Consider the following 17,817-nt stretch of genomic DNA (forward strand, 5'->3'; position numbering starts at 1 on the left):
TCATAAGCTTTCTCAGGTGGGGTTTGTGTCTTGGAACTGGTGGTGACAGGAAGATTGGCTACCACTGCAATTTCACCTAATTTCACCTAAAATGTAACAGCTGTGATTACAGAAGTGGATAGCACCTGCCTTTTACAAGAGTCATTCAGGACATTCAGAGATCCCTGCTTCCTTCTTTCGCCTCTGGGGGAAGACCGACATCAAAATCAGTGGGTAGGGGACTGTTCCAGCTGGAAGCCAGGTGATGCTGCCTAGGAGACAGTATAGTGGGCAGAAAATAGAGGGATACCTGCTCAAGCTGGGTCAGCTTGCTCAGCTGCATTTTCCAGGCTTCCCACTGTACTGGAGCACTAATGGCATGAAGAAGCACAGAGATGAAGGGGTTTTGTCTGCTGTTGCTGTTTAAGCCACAGAGGCTGTTTCAGCAGTCTCTTTTAATAATTGCTCTGAGGAACATTCATATATATATGGGTTTTAATGACTTTTTTCAGCACTGTAGTTACAATGGCATGAACTGAGCACTTGGAGGAGAACTCACTTTTTTGACCATTGTGTGATGGGAATTCCTAAGCTCTGTACAGATATATGTGAAAAAATAGCTACATTGCCTGGGATAAACTGTATTTCTATATGGGCACAAAAATATGGTCCTCCTGGGTTAAATTCTTGTTAAAGGATTTTTCCACTTGGGCATTTTATTTTTATGTAATCTACAAACATTTTTCAAGTGAGATTTGATGGACCTGTGCTGGCAACTTTGATTTGAACAGATGTGCCTTATGCAGTTCAGTTGTCACAGTTCAGTGCCAAGTGGATAAAGTCTGCTGTCCTACAACCTCTTCCTCAGCTACATACCACCAGTTGGCAGCCTTGTTGTTAATCTCAGGAGATGAAAAAACATGAGTGCATGTAAACAGCTCCCTCTATTATTTTCTAGATCAGGTCAAGATAAAGATATGAGTAGATGGAGCAAAGTAAGAGGGTAATTACAGAGGGACTCTGTCAGATTGTATGACTAAAACCAGGACTTTGCTATTTGACTATCTGATTAATTTTCCTCATTCTAAACACATTCAGGATTTTCCCTTCCTTGCATTTTCCCCCTCTAATTCATTCATTCATGATGCCTGTCTCAGTGTCTCATTTGTTTGCTATGGGTAAGCAATAGGAATTTCTATGACAGCAGCAGACATGTTTTGTACATGAACTATCATTATTCTTTAAAACACTGAGGTTTTTTTTTCTGGAAAGTTGCCTTATGCTGTCTCATTGTATTGTGAAACAATGGCTCTTGTTTACTGTATTCTGTCTGTACTTTCAGATTACTCCATTTCATGCTTCTCTGGTGCTGTTCATTGGCAAAGCCTCAGGTGCATTTACTGATCCTGTTGCTGGTTTTTTTATTAGCAAAAGTAGATGGACAAGAATTGGCCGGCTCATGCCTTGGTAAGCATAAATGTGTACATATATTTACATATATATATTATTATTGAGTGTTATGATCATACAGCCACCTCCTTGAACTAGTCTTAGTGATTGTATTCGTTTTACATATATAAAATCAAAAAGAAAAGTTGTCATGTCATCTATATGCCTTTAACTTTTTCACCCATGAAAATACAGAAGAGGCCTTTACTGCTGGAGACACAAACAAATAAAGCCAGAAGACTGTGTTGGTAACAAAACAGGAACCCCAGATCTAAAACTTTTTTGAATCTGTGGTTGAATTTTCATCTTTGTCTAAACTCCTTTAGTTTAGCCTCACTCTTCCACAAAGTTGGAACTTATCTCTACTTGTGTCCTAGATTACCTTCACATCTCGCATCAGCCTTCCAGGAGCTCCATTAGCTTTAACTCCCTAAGCCTTTCAGTTCAGGAAAGGATGTGTGTGCATGACTGTGGGACAGATGTGACACCATAGCACTGCCCTTAGCTCTGTTAGGTTCTTCCTCACAGCACTCGTTCTGCTCCTGCTTTCTCTTGCATCCAGTAATCAAAATAGTTAATTAAAAAATCACCATGACTTTTATAATGAATCAGCATTTCTAAAGGGAGAGTGTGACGTTTCACTGTAACATCTTACCCTTGTGTGCACTCTAGTTAGTGCACTCCTACATGTGCTGTTCGTATGCTCTAAAGAGAGGTTAGAAGAATGAATTTTACATGTATAGGAAGGAGATTGACAGGTGTGAAGCAAGAGAATCGGGAAAGATTTGTCCATGCTAGAGGAACTCAGGTCATCTGTGCCACAGAGCATGTATTTGTTAATTTTTTAGTACTTTGGAAATCAAAGAGAGACTGAGTAGTTTGTGAAATTTGGAGTCTTTCATCACTCTTTCTTTCGTGCATCATAAGGATATATTGTAAGATATTTTGAATCCATGAACTTTGAATTAGCATAACCCCCAAACTTGAATCACAACAAAAATCCTGAGCAAGGAAGTTGTAATTTCAGGGAAAATAAGCCCAGTTTTTTAGCTGGTGATTCTCTCACTGTCAAGTGGTTTTAGAGCTACAGGAACTTGTCCATGGGTAGCTTATATCTGACAAAATAAAGAAGGCAAGTACATGTTGGAAAAAGGCTGAGATCAGCTGCTCTTGGCCCCAGTAGGAGCAGGGACTTGAGGTCAACGCTGAGCTTTTTGCCAGGAGCCCCATGAGAAAAGAGGAGCGTGCTGCTGTTTCTCTTTTCAGGATTTGGTTTCTGGCCAGGTAAACAGTGTGGTTTTTAATAACCCCTGAATTAACCAAGCAACAAAGTTATTCAAAAATAAAATAATAAAATTTTTATGCAAATGCTATTAGACATATTCTGATACTTTTTTTTTCAGGTTCTCTGCAAATACAGTAAATACATGTGTTTATTGTTAGTGTTAAATTCATGTTAGAATGACTCCCGTTCTAGCACAAGCATGAATTTATCAGTCCTTCACACTGTAAACCAACTACAGCACATCTTGCACTTATTACACGAAAAATGCTTATCTAACCCCGCCTTTCATCAAACAGCTGCTTTCTTTGCAGGAGGGTTTTGTCTGTTTTTTTGGTAATGGTAATATTTTCATGAGATTTTTGGTCCTACCCTTTGGAAGTGAGACCATTTTTATACAAAGCAAAAAAAATGAGACTTCCACTAACTTAAAAATACTGTAGCATTTTGAAATTATTCTGACTTTTTAATACTCTAGAGTGAAGCAGTGGAATTGTTTTCATCAGAAAAGCTTGCCAACAAAGCAAGAACATCAGTAAAGAAAGAGAACATTTAACTATCTCTTAATACTGTACTCAATATAGTATGAAGTTATCAATTGCTATTGATCTCTTATTTAATGTGTTTAAAAGGCAGAAGCAGACATTGACTTGAAATACCGGTCAAGTATTTGGCAAAGAGATAACAGTAGACATTCAGATGTTCAGCAACTTCAGCAAGGCTCTGAAAACTCACTGACATTAAAGAGGAAAGGAAAACATGGAAAGAGAAAGAAAGGGGGGAATAATACTAAGAGGATTGTTGCTGACTAGTTGCATAGAAAAGGGACTATGAAAATATTTAGTGTGGTGACTCTGCCTGGACACCCTCTGGAAGAGCTCAGTCAGAGAGAGAGGAAGGTGGTTTTCCTGAGGTGTGTTAGGATTTTACCCTTGTTTATGTTTTCATTGCTGACCTGCTGTGGGTGACCTGTGGCCTGGGGACTGGAGGGACAGAGAATACCAGAACCTGGCACTTTCCTGGTAAATGCTCAGCTCCATCCCAAAGAGCAGCGTGGGAAAGCCATTGTTTTACTAAACTATTTACCCACATTACTCTTTTGTATTCCACGTTTTCAGTTCACAGTTGCAAAATAATCAGCTGACCCCCAATGTCAGTAGTGCTGTTGTGAAGGGATTAATCTGTATTCTCTTTTACGTGTTTGGAAATTTTTTGTTAGGATCTTGATCATCCAAATATGTTTAATGCCTGATTTACAAGAATACAGGAGAGCCCTGATTGCAGCTCTGACTTTTAGGAAATTATAGTATCTGACCATTCTTCTGTGTCATGGAGTTTGACAAGTGTTATTTGCCTGAAATAAGTTTTAGACTAATGTAATTTTTTGTGGTTCTTTTTTTTAAAGCCACCTTCCTCAACAGAAGACGATCCTGTTGTGTTTGAAGTGTTTAGTTTTGCTGTCAAGCTAAATGGAGCAAATTGTCATATATCCAAGTAGATACAGAAGTAGAAACTTTCACACTGGGCTATCCATTATATGCTGTTTTCAGTATTTTTAAGCGCATCAACATACTTGCACTTCCTTGAAGTAGCAGTGAAGAGGCTCAACTGAGAGGAAAACTGAGGGTACTAAAATTGGGAGAGGGAATCTTAGTAATAAGTAGGATCATATAAAAATTGCTGGAGCATGCAAAGACATGATGACAGAACTCAGTCTTCAGTGGTTCTTTCTAATAAATGTGTGATCTGAGACATGTACCAAGGAATGGCAATATAGGTGTTGTGTTACAGTGCGTGTGCAAGGAAATTGTGTCTGTTCTGAGTGGGATTTAATCTAAGTTTAACTCTTTTCTTTCAGATTTGCTGGGGGTTTTTATCATTTTATTATTATTATTTTACTATGGAAGTACTTGTACACTTTTTATATTAATCTCTGTATTTAATGCACACTAACTTTTAATCCTTAAACGCATGGCATTATCCTGGTTAAAAGAATTGCACATAAAATAACTTATATTGATTATTAGCAGGAAAATTTAATGTACTTTGCTATCATTATGTTAAGATTATTGATATGTGTTAATCTTCTTTGCAGGATGCTGGCATGTACACCCTTCACAGTAGTGTCCTATTTTTTCATGTGGTACCTGCCTCCTTTTGTGTCAGGAAGAGCTGCATGGTACGTGACTTTCAACTGCCTTTTCCAAGCTTTGACCACAGTAAGTAGATTAAAGGTCCTGATGTTCTCAGCAGTAACTTGCTTGTTGTCTATCTATATTAATTCATATTTAGTTAACTTGACTTCACATTTTGCTTCAACTTCTAGTGTGTTTAACGGATAGGCAAATGTTCATTTATCAAACTCTGCAAGTAGATGGTTTCTGCCAGTGCTTTCACTGGCAAATGACCTGCTAATTCAGACAAATTACCTGCAGTCACTTCCACTGGCAGTGCCCTAGGTACTCAACTATATATAAATTTTATAGATCCACAGAGACATTTGAATTCCTAATTCCAGTTAGACATCTAACTGCTCATAGCTTCTATTTTCAGGAGCAGAATAGGAGACTAAGCGGGTTTGTGGCTCAAGTTCTGGGTGTTTGGACTCAAGCTAGGAGGCAATGAAAAGTCAGAGTACCTGATAGTACTGATAGTAGGCATCATGATTTTTATGCCTGGTTGGAAGAGCTTGGGCATGTGATTTTTTTAATACACCCCAAAACTTGCAGTATTTATGCAGAAGCCCCCATTTCAGTGAATCACAAAGAACTTCTCTGACACGTTCCATACTGTGCATGTAGGGGTTGCATCCTATCACACCATTTTGCCTTGTAGCCAATACCAAGATGAACAAGGTACCTTTCATGCAAAGCAGCATCACACAGTGGATTAGGACTGGAAGTGAGACAAATCTGTTGGACCTGCGAATTCTGTATTCCTGTGTTAAGCCTGAATATTTCCCTTGCTCCTTTGTTTCCTCTGTAGAAAGATGGTCCAGAAGACATTAATTATGGTTTTAAATAATTTCCTATCTCTTTTGAAGGAGAAATAAGTTTTCTGTGGCAGAGCTTTGAAAATGTACACATTTGCCATGTTTGATGGAGGTGAACAGAAATGCATTTTGTACAAACAGGGTAGGATGCAGATTGCAAGACCTAGTTTGGCTACAGATCTCTGTGGTGGTGGGAACACCACAGAGAACTTGATTGTTCAAGCAGGTACATGTCCCACTTCCACTTCACAATAGTCTCAGAGTTAGGCCTGTATGTCATTCCAGGATTGTAGAAGTGATTTTTATTTTAGTTCAGTGTTATGAGGACAGGATCCCACCCACATCATGACCGATGAAAAGGTCAAGCCTTTGATGTTCAGTTTTTTTCAGTGAAGTACTACTGTAGATAAGGCCTCTCTTGCAGTAAAAGTGGGGCTCATTTACCCAGCATCACAATAAATATTGTCAGTGCATTTTTTCCACCAAGATTTTACAGAATGTTGGATACAATGCTGTAAAAATAATAAGGCAACATTCTGTCTACCTTTTTGTCAGTGCACAGACATAGCAATTGAGGGTTTTTATCCTTAAATTAAGGAGTATGTGGCAAAATGGTGCTAAACGCTGAGTAGTTTTCACAAGTATCTCCTGGAATTATATGGTTAGACAAGTAGTTGAAATATTTTTGTGATTTATATAGTCTTCTGGCTTGAATAAAGCGGAAAATTACATATTTCTTCTTCATGGCTTTACTTCCTCTTGGTTAGCTCAAGCTAGGAACATGATAGTCTCCTAGTGCAAAAAATAGATGTTCTATAGCCTATCTGTGAAGGATATTTTCCCAAGGAAACTGAAGGACCACAAGATTAAGGTAAAACCTCTTGATATTTTATTATTTATTATTTGTATTATGAAAGATACTGTTTTCCTTTTATATGCTTTACAAACCGGAAAGAAAAGACAGGTCTTTGTGCTAAAAAATTGGTTGAGGGTTCTAAACGTTCTAAATGAATGTTGTAGATGAATTCCAAGGTCACATTTAACTATTTTCCTGGATATCACAGGAACACAGCATTTTTTCCCTGACATTTCCTAAGTGATGTTCTTTCTTTGCGTAGTTATTCCAAGTACCATATTCTGCCCTCACCATGTTTCTCAGCACAGACCAGAAGGACAGAGATTCTGCAACAGCGTATCGTGAGTGTGATCTGGGCTTTCTCATGGGGATTAGGGCTTTTTTTGGAAATCATTCTTTATCTATAGGAAGTTCCTAATGATTTGTGTCCCTAAACTGGACTTTTATAAGAATTTTTTAATATTTGACAAAAATGATTTTGTCTTGTAAGGAATTCTGTTTTTCTAGGTAAACAGGAGATATTAATGTTTCATTGTCTCAAATTGTCTGGCTAGCTATAAACTCTTTTTGGTTTATTGCTAGCTAGATGAAACAATAAAAATCACTCTTACCCAAGTCAGGGTAAGGAAGAATGATTCCATTTAAAGGTGATTTGTACGGGAAAATCCCAAACCCATTCAACTAAAGAAAGTATAAGTAATTTTAAGGCGTTTGTTGTTTTGATTTTGTTTTGTTCAGGTTTGTTGCTTTGTTCTGTTCTTTTTTTTTTTTAGTTAATGTTTTCCTAAGTTTATGTGTTTCATGTTATAAATTCGAATTCCAAACTTACTTTCTCTGAAAAAAAATTGAAAACACACAGAACCAAGACTGTTAACCTTACCAGAAAGGAGATCAATTCTCTGTGCATGTTCACACAAACTGAAATATCTCTTTTCATTTCATCTGTGTGCATTTAATTAATTCTAAGTATATCAGGTAGTTTAAGGACAGATCTTGCTGTGACAGAACTAACACTGACAGGTTAGTTAAAAGAATGAGGGCTTCCAGACCATATTTCTGGCTTTTCAACAATCAAAACCAGACAAAGTTTTTGCTTTGAAACAAATTGATCAGACCAAAAAAGTGCAATGAAAACATTTTCAGGATTTCCTGTATGGATCATAAATTGAATGTAAGATCAGTTTCTTCCCCTCCTACTCTCTTGAGCTCTGTTCTCATGCCTTCTTTACTATGTAACTGAATTGAGCAAGGTAAAGAGAAAGGAGTCAAATATCACATGGAGGACTTTTCTATGTCTTAACTTGCCTTTCAGTGTTGCTTTAGAATAACTTGTAATTTTTTTGTTGCATCTGTTTTCTCTTCCTGGCAAGAGCCCTTTTCCATTAGGCCTTCTAACCCTCAACATACTTGATTATGTTGAAACCCACAGAGGCACAATGAAATGGCCAGAATTGCTAAAAAAATTCTAGATACAGTATCCCCTGAGCAACCCAATCCCTTTTCCAGCCACATGGAACAGTTGTAATTTGCATTATCATCAACTATCTCAAGAGAAAGTCTGGGCTAGCAGTCACAGGACAGGACTAAACAGCAGGAGATTCCAGTTGTGTTATATTCTTTGGCACTGACTGTATTCTGAGTCATCCGGCCTAAATTCTAACTAAATCCATGTACCTAGTGTTTTCTATTGTCTGGTTTTATGTCTTCAGAGGCTGTGATCCAAATAAATGGTCTTTCTGATCTGCTAGTCCATGCAAGGCTTCATAGGCATGTGAAATTTGTACTCATAAAAGCTGTTGAACTCCATGGCTGAGAGGTGTCACACATTTTATAGTGTCATTTTATTGTTCAGAAAGAGTTTCACTTTTGAGTGTACAGCTGTTCTCCTAAGCCAAATTAAGGTGTTGGAATGAACCATAGTTTTGACTTTTCAGATGTTGATATTTTTGTATATTTTGAAATTATATTTGTTTGGAGCCAAGATTTCTTGTAATGGTTATGATTATGTGAGAATATTTTTTTCTCCTTTTTTTTTTTTTGTAAATGTTTTACTTAAATACTTTTACCTCTCTTTGGGTTTCATAAAGAATTCTTTTTGTTGATAGACTGTCTTGGATGCAGCCAGTTGTTCAGGCATTTCTTCAACTGTTAAAGAAAAACAGCTGTGTAATATGAAGTGTGCTCTTGAAAAAAGATCGGGATCAGGGGATCCATTACCCTCTGCTGGAGACAAGCAGAACTGCTTATTATAAATTTTGTTCTGCTGTTATTATGAATGCAAGGTAGAAGCACTGGATTCCAAAGTTGCTTTAACATAAATCTTACTTCAGTCTGGGCAAAATAACAGGATGCCCATGGTTAAATCTTTGCTTTCCTGAGTGGAGGTCTGGGTTGTTTTTTTAGATGATCCCTTGTTCTGGTGAGTCTTAGTGATCTGAATCATTCTCTGAGATTGAGGCAACTAGTTCTGCCTGACTATGGCCTTAGGCACTTAAGAACATAAGTATCTGCTGTTTCCAAGAGCTTTGCAGCTATACTATTTCCATAAACCTGAGGTAAATATAATTTTATTTTCCAGATGGAGGACCTAGAGGTCTGATCAGATAAGTGTTTCTCAAGTTACTGTCAAGCTTGAGATGAACAGTCCGATGTTACAGCTCTTAGTCCTGCTTTGGAAAAAATGGTGTTTAACATTTAAACTGTACTTGCACTCTGGTCCTTGAGATGAAAGGTTTCTGTGTTATCTTCTTGTGGCTCTTAATCTCAACATTCAGCATCTCTTGTGCAGCTTGTATACAAAAGGCTCCTTCATGGAGGCTTCTAAAAGCTGATCAGAAAATAGATGACAAAACTCTTTCCTTGAAACTGTTCTATTAATAACCTTCTAATTCTGCTGTTCTTGGTATTGCTCTTTGTGCTTGTTCCCTGTAAAAGAAAATGTTTTGATGAGGTTTATCGTCAGTGAGACAAACAAGCAAGACTCTCATCCTCAATGCACATATGTGCTTCCTTCTTTAGGAATGACCATGGAAGTGCTTGGGACCTTGATTGGAGCAGCACTTCAGGGGCAGATTGTGGCCAGTGCTCATGTCTCTCATCACTGCACTGTGAATCCCCCAGTAAACACAACTGACTCCTGGCATGACACTACCAGCATTCCAGACCCCTCAGATATCCTGTCTCATCAAGTAAGTCTATGGGAACATACTAAAATCTCTTAGGGAGAAGGATGGGGATCTTTCTCTAACACCATGTTATATCATCCAGCTGGATGAGCATGGACATGACACCCTTGAAATCAGTAATGCTAGAGCTGAGACAATGACCTTGTTGCAAACAAGGTTTCATGACCGTTGTCTTTGCAATCCCTCCTCAGCGTGACAGCAGAATTACTCTGAGGAGCTTTGCTGAAGATGCCAAACTGTAAAGTAGCTATAGGAGGGATAAAAGACATGGACCTGTTAGAGCAGATCCAGAGGAGGGTCACAAAAATGGTTAGAGGTTTGGAACACCTCTCCTGCAAAGACAGACTGAGAGAGTTGGATTTCTTCAGCCTGGAGGAGAGAAGGCTCTGAGGAGACCCTATTGTGGCCTTTCTGTACCTAAAGGGGACTTTTCAGAAAGATGGAAAGAGGCTTTTTGCAAAGGTCTGTAGTGACAGGACAAGGGGGAATGGTTTTAAACTGAAAGAGGGTAGATTTAGATGGATATATGGATTTTTTTTTCTGGTGAAGCACTGGTACAGGTTGCCCAGAGAAGTTGTGGCTGTTCCACCCTTTGGAGTGTTCAAGGCCGAGTTGGATGGTGCTTGGAGCAACCTGGTTTGGTGGAAGGTGTCCCTGCCCATGAGAGGTGGTTAGAAATAGAGGTCTTGAAAGTCCTTTCCTACCCAAATAATTCTATGATTCTATGAAAAAATGGTGGCTAGAGCAAGCCATAACCAACAGTATGAAAGTACTTAGCTCTGATATTAAAAAAATGCAAGGCTTTATCCCAAATAAAGAATAGTCCTGCATTCCTTTATTTCACCATGTTATTTTCTGAAATGTAAATAACTTGACAAAAGCTATTTTCTTGGAGGTTGTCTATTCTTACATGGTTGCATCTATACTAAGTGACTTTATATTTGGAAGTAAATTCTTGTAATTGCATGTTTATTTACCAGCTGCTTCCTAGATTTATAATAGTTCCATTTTCAACATATAAATTGTAATTTAGAATTCAGTTTTCCTATCAAATAGTCACTTTGTCATAAAATTCTATAACCAGCACTTATTTTAACTTTGATAACACAGTATAAATTATTACATAGTACTGAAGCAAAATATTTTCAAAGCTGTAACCCAAAGTCAGTGCAATCAGAGTTAGAAACAATAAATGTCATCTGATGATGTGGGAGGTATCCTTGGAGGATTTGTTCCCCTGACTAATAGGAAGCAAAGATTTCTGAATTTGCTTGAGTATTTCACTAAGTAACTGGAAAACCATCATGCAAACTACCATATTCTCAAAACATTGGCAAGTAAGTATGATTTCTAAAATTCATTATCATCATTATGTATAACTGCAGAAGCTGTAGTAACTATGTTTATGCCAGTACTGAGGACTTTCCCACTCAGAATGAAGTTCCAGATTGCAGTCTGTGCAGGTAGAGCAACTGGATTTACTAAAAATTAGAATCACTCTATGGATGATGCATGTTTTTTGAGAGGTGAGTGTGTATGTCTGTAGCTAGTTTCGACATAAGAAAATTTTTAAAAAATCAGGTTGCCAGCGCAATATTCACTGCTTCTTTTTTTTTGCAAAAAGTATATACTTATGTGCCCTGGATTTACCCTGAAGCAGGTGCGGTTTAGAAATGAGCTGCAGAAGCGAACATTTTCAGAGATGTAACAGACAGACAGTTGGCTGTATACAGATGGGCATTTCTTCATTTGCAGATGATTCACCAGAAAGAGACTGAAATTTTCATAATGACTTGTCATTCTCCTGTCACAATTTCAAATGTCTTTTTCTCTTTCCAAGGCAAAAGTTTATATGATTGCAGCAGGGGTCATAGGAGGTGTGTATCTTCTTGGAATTGTTGTTCTTTTTCTTGGAGTAAAGGAAAAAGATGGTAAGATATATTTAAATATGCCTAGATTTAACAATCATTATTTCACATTCATCTATGGAAAATACTATTTTATGTATTCTGTTCCTCTTAGATCCTTATGCCTTAAGTTCAGACAGAGCAATCCCTTTTTGTAAGGGGCTTGGACTCACCATGAAGCATGGTCCATATGTGAAACTTACAGCTTCATTTCTTCTCATCTCGACAGCAGTTCAGGTAACTTCAGACTCTCTGTGTGTTTGCCTCATTCCACTCCCAGCATGGGGGAGTCTGAGGCAGCTGAAATGCAAATAACCTTTGGCTGGTGGCAGGGAGTGGTGATCTAAGGGGTGGTGCCTTTCCCTACAAATCAGTAGGGAATCAGAGTCCTCTTCTGGTGCCTGGGGTCCTATGCAGCTGGAGATGGTTCTGTCAAAGGAGAAGCAAAGCCAAAGTCCTGACCATTTGAAGACCTTTTTTCTTTTTTTTTTTTTTTTCCCATAAAAGGTGAAGAACTAGTCCTAGTGACACAGATTGGGTCATTATATGTTATCCATTCACAGTCTCCTGTGGTTTCAGTTGGTTAGAGAATATTTTTCTCTTCTCTCCTCTCTGTTCCTCTCTAAAGTGCTTTAAACTATTGCCCCTTTTCCTTTGCATAGGTGTCTGTTCTCAGATAGTGGCTGAACTGGTTCTTGTGGAGTCTTTTGTGATGGAAGGCATTAGGTCAGAGTAAGAAGACATTCAGAGGCAGGAGGTCTTACCTGTCTCAGAGCCAGATAGAGCTTATTTTCAAATGAGGACCTGCAGTTGAGCGTGGCTCTCTGAAAAGATGCAGTGTGTCCTCTCAGAGGGAAAAACTGTAGAGAAAGCTACTCAATAAGAAACCCTCATTCTCCATAGTGCAGCAGCTTTTTAAGCTTGATTTTTTAGCTATGTTCAACTCAGTTGATAAATTATTTTAATGTGAACCTTTACATAGCAGTTGAAGTTGGCTTTATTTGGAAAAGTAAATAGTTATCACATTTTGGTGAACAGACTCTAAGTCACCTGAGCCTTTTATCAAGTGAGTATCAGGACAGAAGGCAAGAGTACAGTAAGTGAGCTGTGCTGTGCTCACCAGCACTCCTGGTGAATTAGTAAGTTCCTTGGAAGGTTCCTTATGGTCCAGATCCTTCCAGCATCCATTCAGTTAGTAAGTATGCAGCACAGATCTGGTTTCTGGCAGCCAACTACTTGTTGAAAACACCCAGAGAGGAAAAGACCTTCTGTCAGTCCGTGTCTCTTTATTTCACTATTTGTGCAGACTGAAGGGAAGGTGTGAGGGGAGGCAGAAGCTGGAAGTTGTGTTGCTCCAGTTCAGCCAGCATGAGCAACCCTTACTGCTGCTATTTGAGGGAGGGACACTGACTTTGTGGAATTCAGAGAGGGGAATGATGAGCAAAGGAATAGGCAGGAAAGATGTGTTCGTTGGCCATAATTCCAGAGTATGATATCCTACATCTAAAATCAAGCAGCGTAAACAGGGACACAAGCTAGAGAAGACTTCTGTGGCAATGGAGAAGGGATACAACTTTTTGGATGTCCTAATTGGTGTACAGATGATTGGCCACCTATAATCTACAAGCACACAAAGGAGCAAGAGTTGATTGTGCTGCTGTGGCATGAATGTTAAATCCTCCTCTGTCACTCTACTTCTGCAGAATTGCTGGAGCTGCCCCTCAGTCATATCCTGGTGTTCAGAATCTTCCTGAAATCTTCAAAAGCATGGTAGCAGTGGCTTCACCTGTCATACAGCACAGTGCAGTTAGATCCTCCAATCCAATGAGTATTCAGACTTACAGAAATATCTGACCCAAAGCTACACTCCATAGCTGAGGTTTCATACAAAACCTGCTGCTTTACCACAGGAAGTTGACATGAGTGTAATTGCAGCTGAAAGTTACTTGTTTTGGAGTCAGGGCTTCCGGAGAAAGATTTATGGCATTGCTATGGAAAAGAAAGGGCAGTTTCTTGCAGTAGCCTGCAACTGTGGCTGTGACAACACAAGGCAATTGCAGCATAGGGAATAAAGCCTGGAGACAGAATCCTTTCATAGGACCATTCCTGTTTTGATCATTTTTATGTTCTATTAGGTGCATGGGTTTCCTCTTGCTTGCTCCACTATTATTGGTATGTTATTCCAGTGATAACAGATCAGTTATTGCTTCTTTAAATTGTTGCAAACAAGGGAAGAATGAGACTGCCAAATCCTACATTTAACAAATCCATCACCAACTATCTTCGACTAATATGTTTTTCTAAATTTTTCTTTCTCTTTTGGTTGTCACTAAATGTCTTCAATTCATCAGCTGGAGCAGAGCAACTTTGTCCTGTTCTGCACTCAAGCTTCTGGCCTTCGCAATCACTTCCAGTATTTGGTGGTGACCATCTTGGTGAGTTGCACTCCTCTCCCATATATTAAGTGGTTTTCACTGGGTTTTGGCACTAAATAATGGAAGACAAGAAGAGTTTTATATCTCAACAGAGCTGTTAAGAAGCTACACTATCTTTTGCATTGTCTGTTTGAAATAAAGCTGGTGTTCCCTGCTGTACTTATAAAAAAATTAATGCTTTGGAGCTTTTAATTCATTCCTTGTTGTTTTAACCTGTAAATCATTTTCTGCTCCCATAAAAGGCAAAAGGTTCTACTAGAAAGGAGGTCTGGAATTTTACCTCCTCTTTCCCTCCCCCCCCAGTCTTATATGCTGAAAATTAAACAACTTTAATTTGCATATTTATATACATGACTCTTCTGAGCTAAGCAGCTTGCAAGGATAATATTTTAAATACCTAGAGATATGAAGGTTCTTCTCTAGAGCAATTGGCAGTTTGATAAAAAAATCCTTTTACAGAACCTTTTTCTTGACATGCAGAGGTGGAATTGTGCTTGCCTAGGTGATACTTATCCCTTCCCACATTATAAGACATATCTTCCAAAACCATTAAAACCAAAATGTTGGAGAGCAGAAGATGACTATCTTAAGGCTCTGCAACTGATGGTCTCCAAGAAGAGAGACAAGAGACAGTAGAGTTAAAATCAGTAAAGATGGAAATAAAACTGTAACAATAAGATGTCATTTAAATTTAGGTCAATTGGAAGACTGTCATTAGTGGCAACATGTTAGTGCATTGGTACTATGTTGTCTGTGATTGTTGCTGCTATCAGGGGAGTATTTCAGTATATGAAATGGTAATGTTGACTGCAATCTTACAGATTGTCCCTAAGAAGGGACATATGGTATGGAATAGGTACTCTAAGTATATCTTAAGTATATCTCGCATTTCAACTTTCTTCCTGTATCACGGAGTAGAGCTGAATGCACTCATCATTTCAGGTAATGTGGCAAAAGGCATTAGCACAAAGCAGGACTATTTGCAGTATGTTTGAACTTTAATGGTTGTGTCATCTGTAGCTTTAACTGCTGTGGCTCACATTAGAAAAGGAAATTTTAAGACACTGCCTTCTGATATTTGACTGTGGACAACCTTCTTATGGACAGCTTAATAATGAATTTTTAAAAAATCACTCAAAGGATGAGGAGAAACGGGAATCTGCGTGTTCACCTTCCCTTCAGACTGTAATGTACTAGACAAAAAGATGCCCATGAGCCCTGCAGCTGAAGAAGACAGTGGCAGTAGGCAAAGTACAGATATATTTTTTTGTCACTTGTAGGTATCAGCAGCTGTGAGTGTTCCCTTCTGGCAGAAGATTCTGCAGCGATTTGGCAAGAAATGTGCAGCATGTGGGATTTCGGTAAGCAAATCCTTTGAGGGCAAAAAAATCTGCTTGTGCTCACTTCATTTGACAACTGGAGCAACTTCAGGAGCTCTTTCAAGTGCTTATAACCTCAAGCTACGTGAAATTTGCTCAGTTTCAGAGTTTGTTTTAAATCATTATACCAAATTTCAGACAGATTCCAAGTTTCCAAAGGAAATTTTTGAGAAATGGATTGATGCTGGAGGGAGGTCCCGGTTTATCTAAGAATCTGCTCAAGCTGTTCATTTGTCTGCTCTCTGAAGTGAACCCCAGTGAGGTTTTATAAATTCAGATCTGAGTTGCCTCAGGTTAACAAGTTACCTGTTGTACAAGGCTTGCTTTGTCTTTGTATATAGTGCTGAGTTGTCTGCATGTGCAATTCAGTCCCAGAGAAGGAAGCAGAAGTCTGTTACATGCCCTCCTCTAGAAACATGAGGAGCTATAGGTGTCCACATCCCTCTGAAGAGAGAGGGACAGCTACTAGTGAAGTAAAGACATAGGTGACCTACCTGCAAAAAGAAGCCTAGTTTAACTTTGACACAGGTCTGCAAAGCCAGCTCAGTGAGCCTGCCCTTGTCACTGATGGAATATTTAAGTCCTTCACTTAAGGCAGACAGCGGCAATTTTCTGTCAATTTGGTGATTTATTGTACAGGCTTGTTCCTCCCCATTTTCCCCCTGTTTACCTTCAATTACTTATGAAAGAGGAAAGAAAAATTGCCTTGTGGACAACAAAGCATGAGGACTTTAAAAATCCAGCCTAAAGCTATATGTCAAAATCTGAAGAAAGCTGAAAAATTTAGGACTGGTGGCAGTTATTGAATAGAATTGAACAGTTATAATTTTTGGAATAAAAAGCTGTGTTGGAATAACTTCCAAAGAATCAGAAGTAACTTCAAAACCCAAGTTCCAAATATGCTGAATTGTTATGTGTTTTGAAATAGGCATCTGGAATCCAAGTCCCATACTCATTTCTTTTTACCACTTGAGCGAAGAGAACTGCCTGAAGCAGTATTGGACCATTGACTAGACCTGGGAATGCAGATTTCCTCCTTAGGAAATCTCCTCCTCTGTCTACTTGGTTATGAAAAATGCTTTCTTCAACCAACTTGGCTCTATAAGTTTAGTTTTACATGGCTGGAAAGCCTGTCAGCACCTCTGTAAACATAGTTTAACTCAATTTTGTAGTTGAGTTGTTTGACTGTTATGGTCTAAGTAGGGGCTGGATTGAAAAAAAGCCACCTCTCTGGTTCACCTTGTAGACATTTCTCAAGGGACTGAGTGTGTGCTCAGTGATGGATTTTGTGTCTGACAAGGCATCACAGGGTCCTTGTACACTACCACCTTGTGTGATCTGTACAGCTAATCTGTACCCTCCTGCTATGAAATGAAATAAAATCACATCATTTAAGGCTCTTAATTTGTCACCGGGGAATGTTACACTGGAAGGGAAGGAGATAGGGCAGAAAACAAGGGCTTTTTTTCTCAAAACCTCACTCAGCTTTCAGGGTGAATATGTCATTTGAAATTCAGCTTCCTGAAAAAAGTCACTCTGCTCCAGACTAATTTTTCCTATTAAGGTGATTCTATGCTGAAGAGAGTCCTCAAAGAGGATAGAAGGCAGGGTAGGTAAATAAGCAACAAGAATCCTGGATTTCTTTTGCTGGTACCATTCCCTTTTTTACTCATTCCTCCACAAGAGGTGACCAACAGTCTAGCTACTGACTAAGCATCTGAAATTCTTAGAAGCTTAAAACCTAAACTTTCTGGAAGTATGGGGTCATACCCAAGCAGGATCCTGGATAGCATTCTTCCCATGATCAGGTTGTTGCACAGGCTAGAAATTCTTCTCTTCTGTTTGTTTGTTTCAGCTCCCATGTGCTATGTTCATTTAGGTGTCTGCTCTGCCCTCATGGGGCAAACATTGAACTTTCAGTCAGTAAAGTCTCATCTGGTGACTGGAGGTGAAATCGTCGAGTATTTTTAAGAAATGTGGCATCTTCTTGGTTCATGGTTTTGGCAAGTTGTCTAAAAGCAGAAGATGGCTTTTTCTCACAACTCTAGCTTCCATCCTATACAATAATAGCTTTTGATTCTCGGTGTTTGGAGGATTTAGTAAAAATGAAAACACCTTCCCACAATAAAAATTTGTTTGTTTTCATCTGTCAGCGCTGTGCAGTGTGGAGACCTGCCTTTGGATGAATTCTGGTGCTGCAGCCCTTTTTCCACTCTCCCATCCCCACTTCCCACTCACACCTTACCTGCACCTTTTCCTGATTTGCCCTTCATAATGTGCTGCTGCACAGACCAGTAACACCTTTAGCATCCCAGCAGGGTTGCTTCCATAGTGCTGTCAGGGAATGGATGGA

At 38.9% G+C, this 17,817-nt stretch overlaps 1 protein-coding gene across 1 annotated transcript in view; it reads left to right on the top strand.

Moving 5' to 3' along the window:
* The window catches only part of MFSD2B (major facilitator superfamily domain containing 2B), a 30,478-nt gene that overhangs the window by 2,702 nt on the left and 9,959 nt on the right, over positions 1–17,817 (top strand). The window contains exons 3-10 of the mRNA XM_027640931.1: positions 1,322–1,446; positions 4,806–4,929; positions 6,821–6,899; positions 9,577–9,746; positions 11,584–11,674; positions 11,766–11,887; positions 14,002–14,085; positions 15,366–15,446. Of these exons, the coding sequence (XP_027496732.1) occupies positions 1,322–1,446; positions 4,806–4,929; positions 6,821–6,899; positions 9,577–9,746; positions 11,584–11,674; positions 11,766–11,887; positions 14,002–14,085; positions 15,366–15,446 (876 nt within the window). The remainder of the gene's footprint in view (positions 1–1,321; positions 1,447–4,805; positions 4,930–6,820; positions 6,900–9,576; positions 9,747–11,583; positions 11,675–11,765; positions 11,888–14,001; positions 14,086–15,365; positions 15,447–17,817) is intronic.

The sequence above is a fragment of the Corapipo altera genome, unplaced genomic scaffold, assembly GCF_003945725.1.
Source record: "Corapipo altera isolate COAL_440 unplaced genomic scaffold, ASM394572v1 46, whole genome shotgun sequence".
Taxonomy (NCBI): domain Eukaryota; kingdom Metazoa; phylum Chordata; class Aves; order Passeriformes; family Pipridae; genus Corapipo; species Corapipo altera.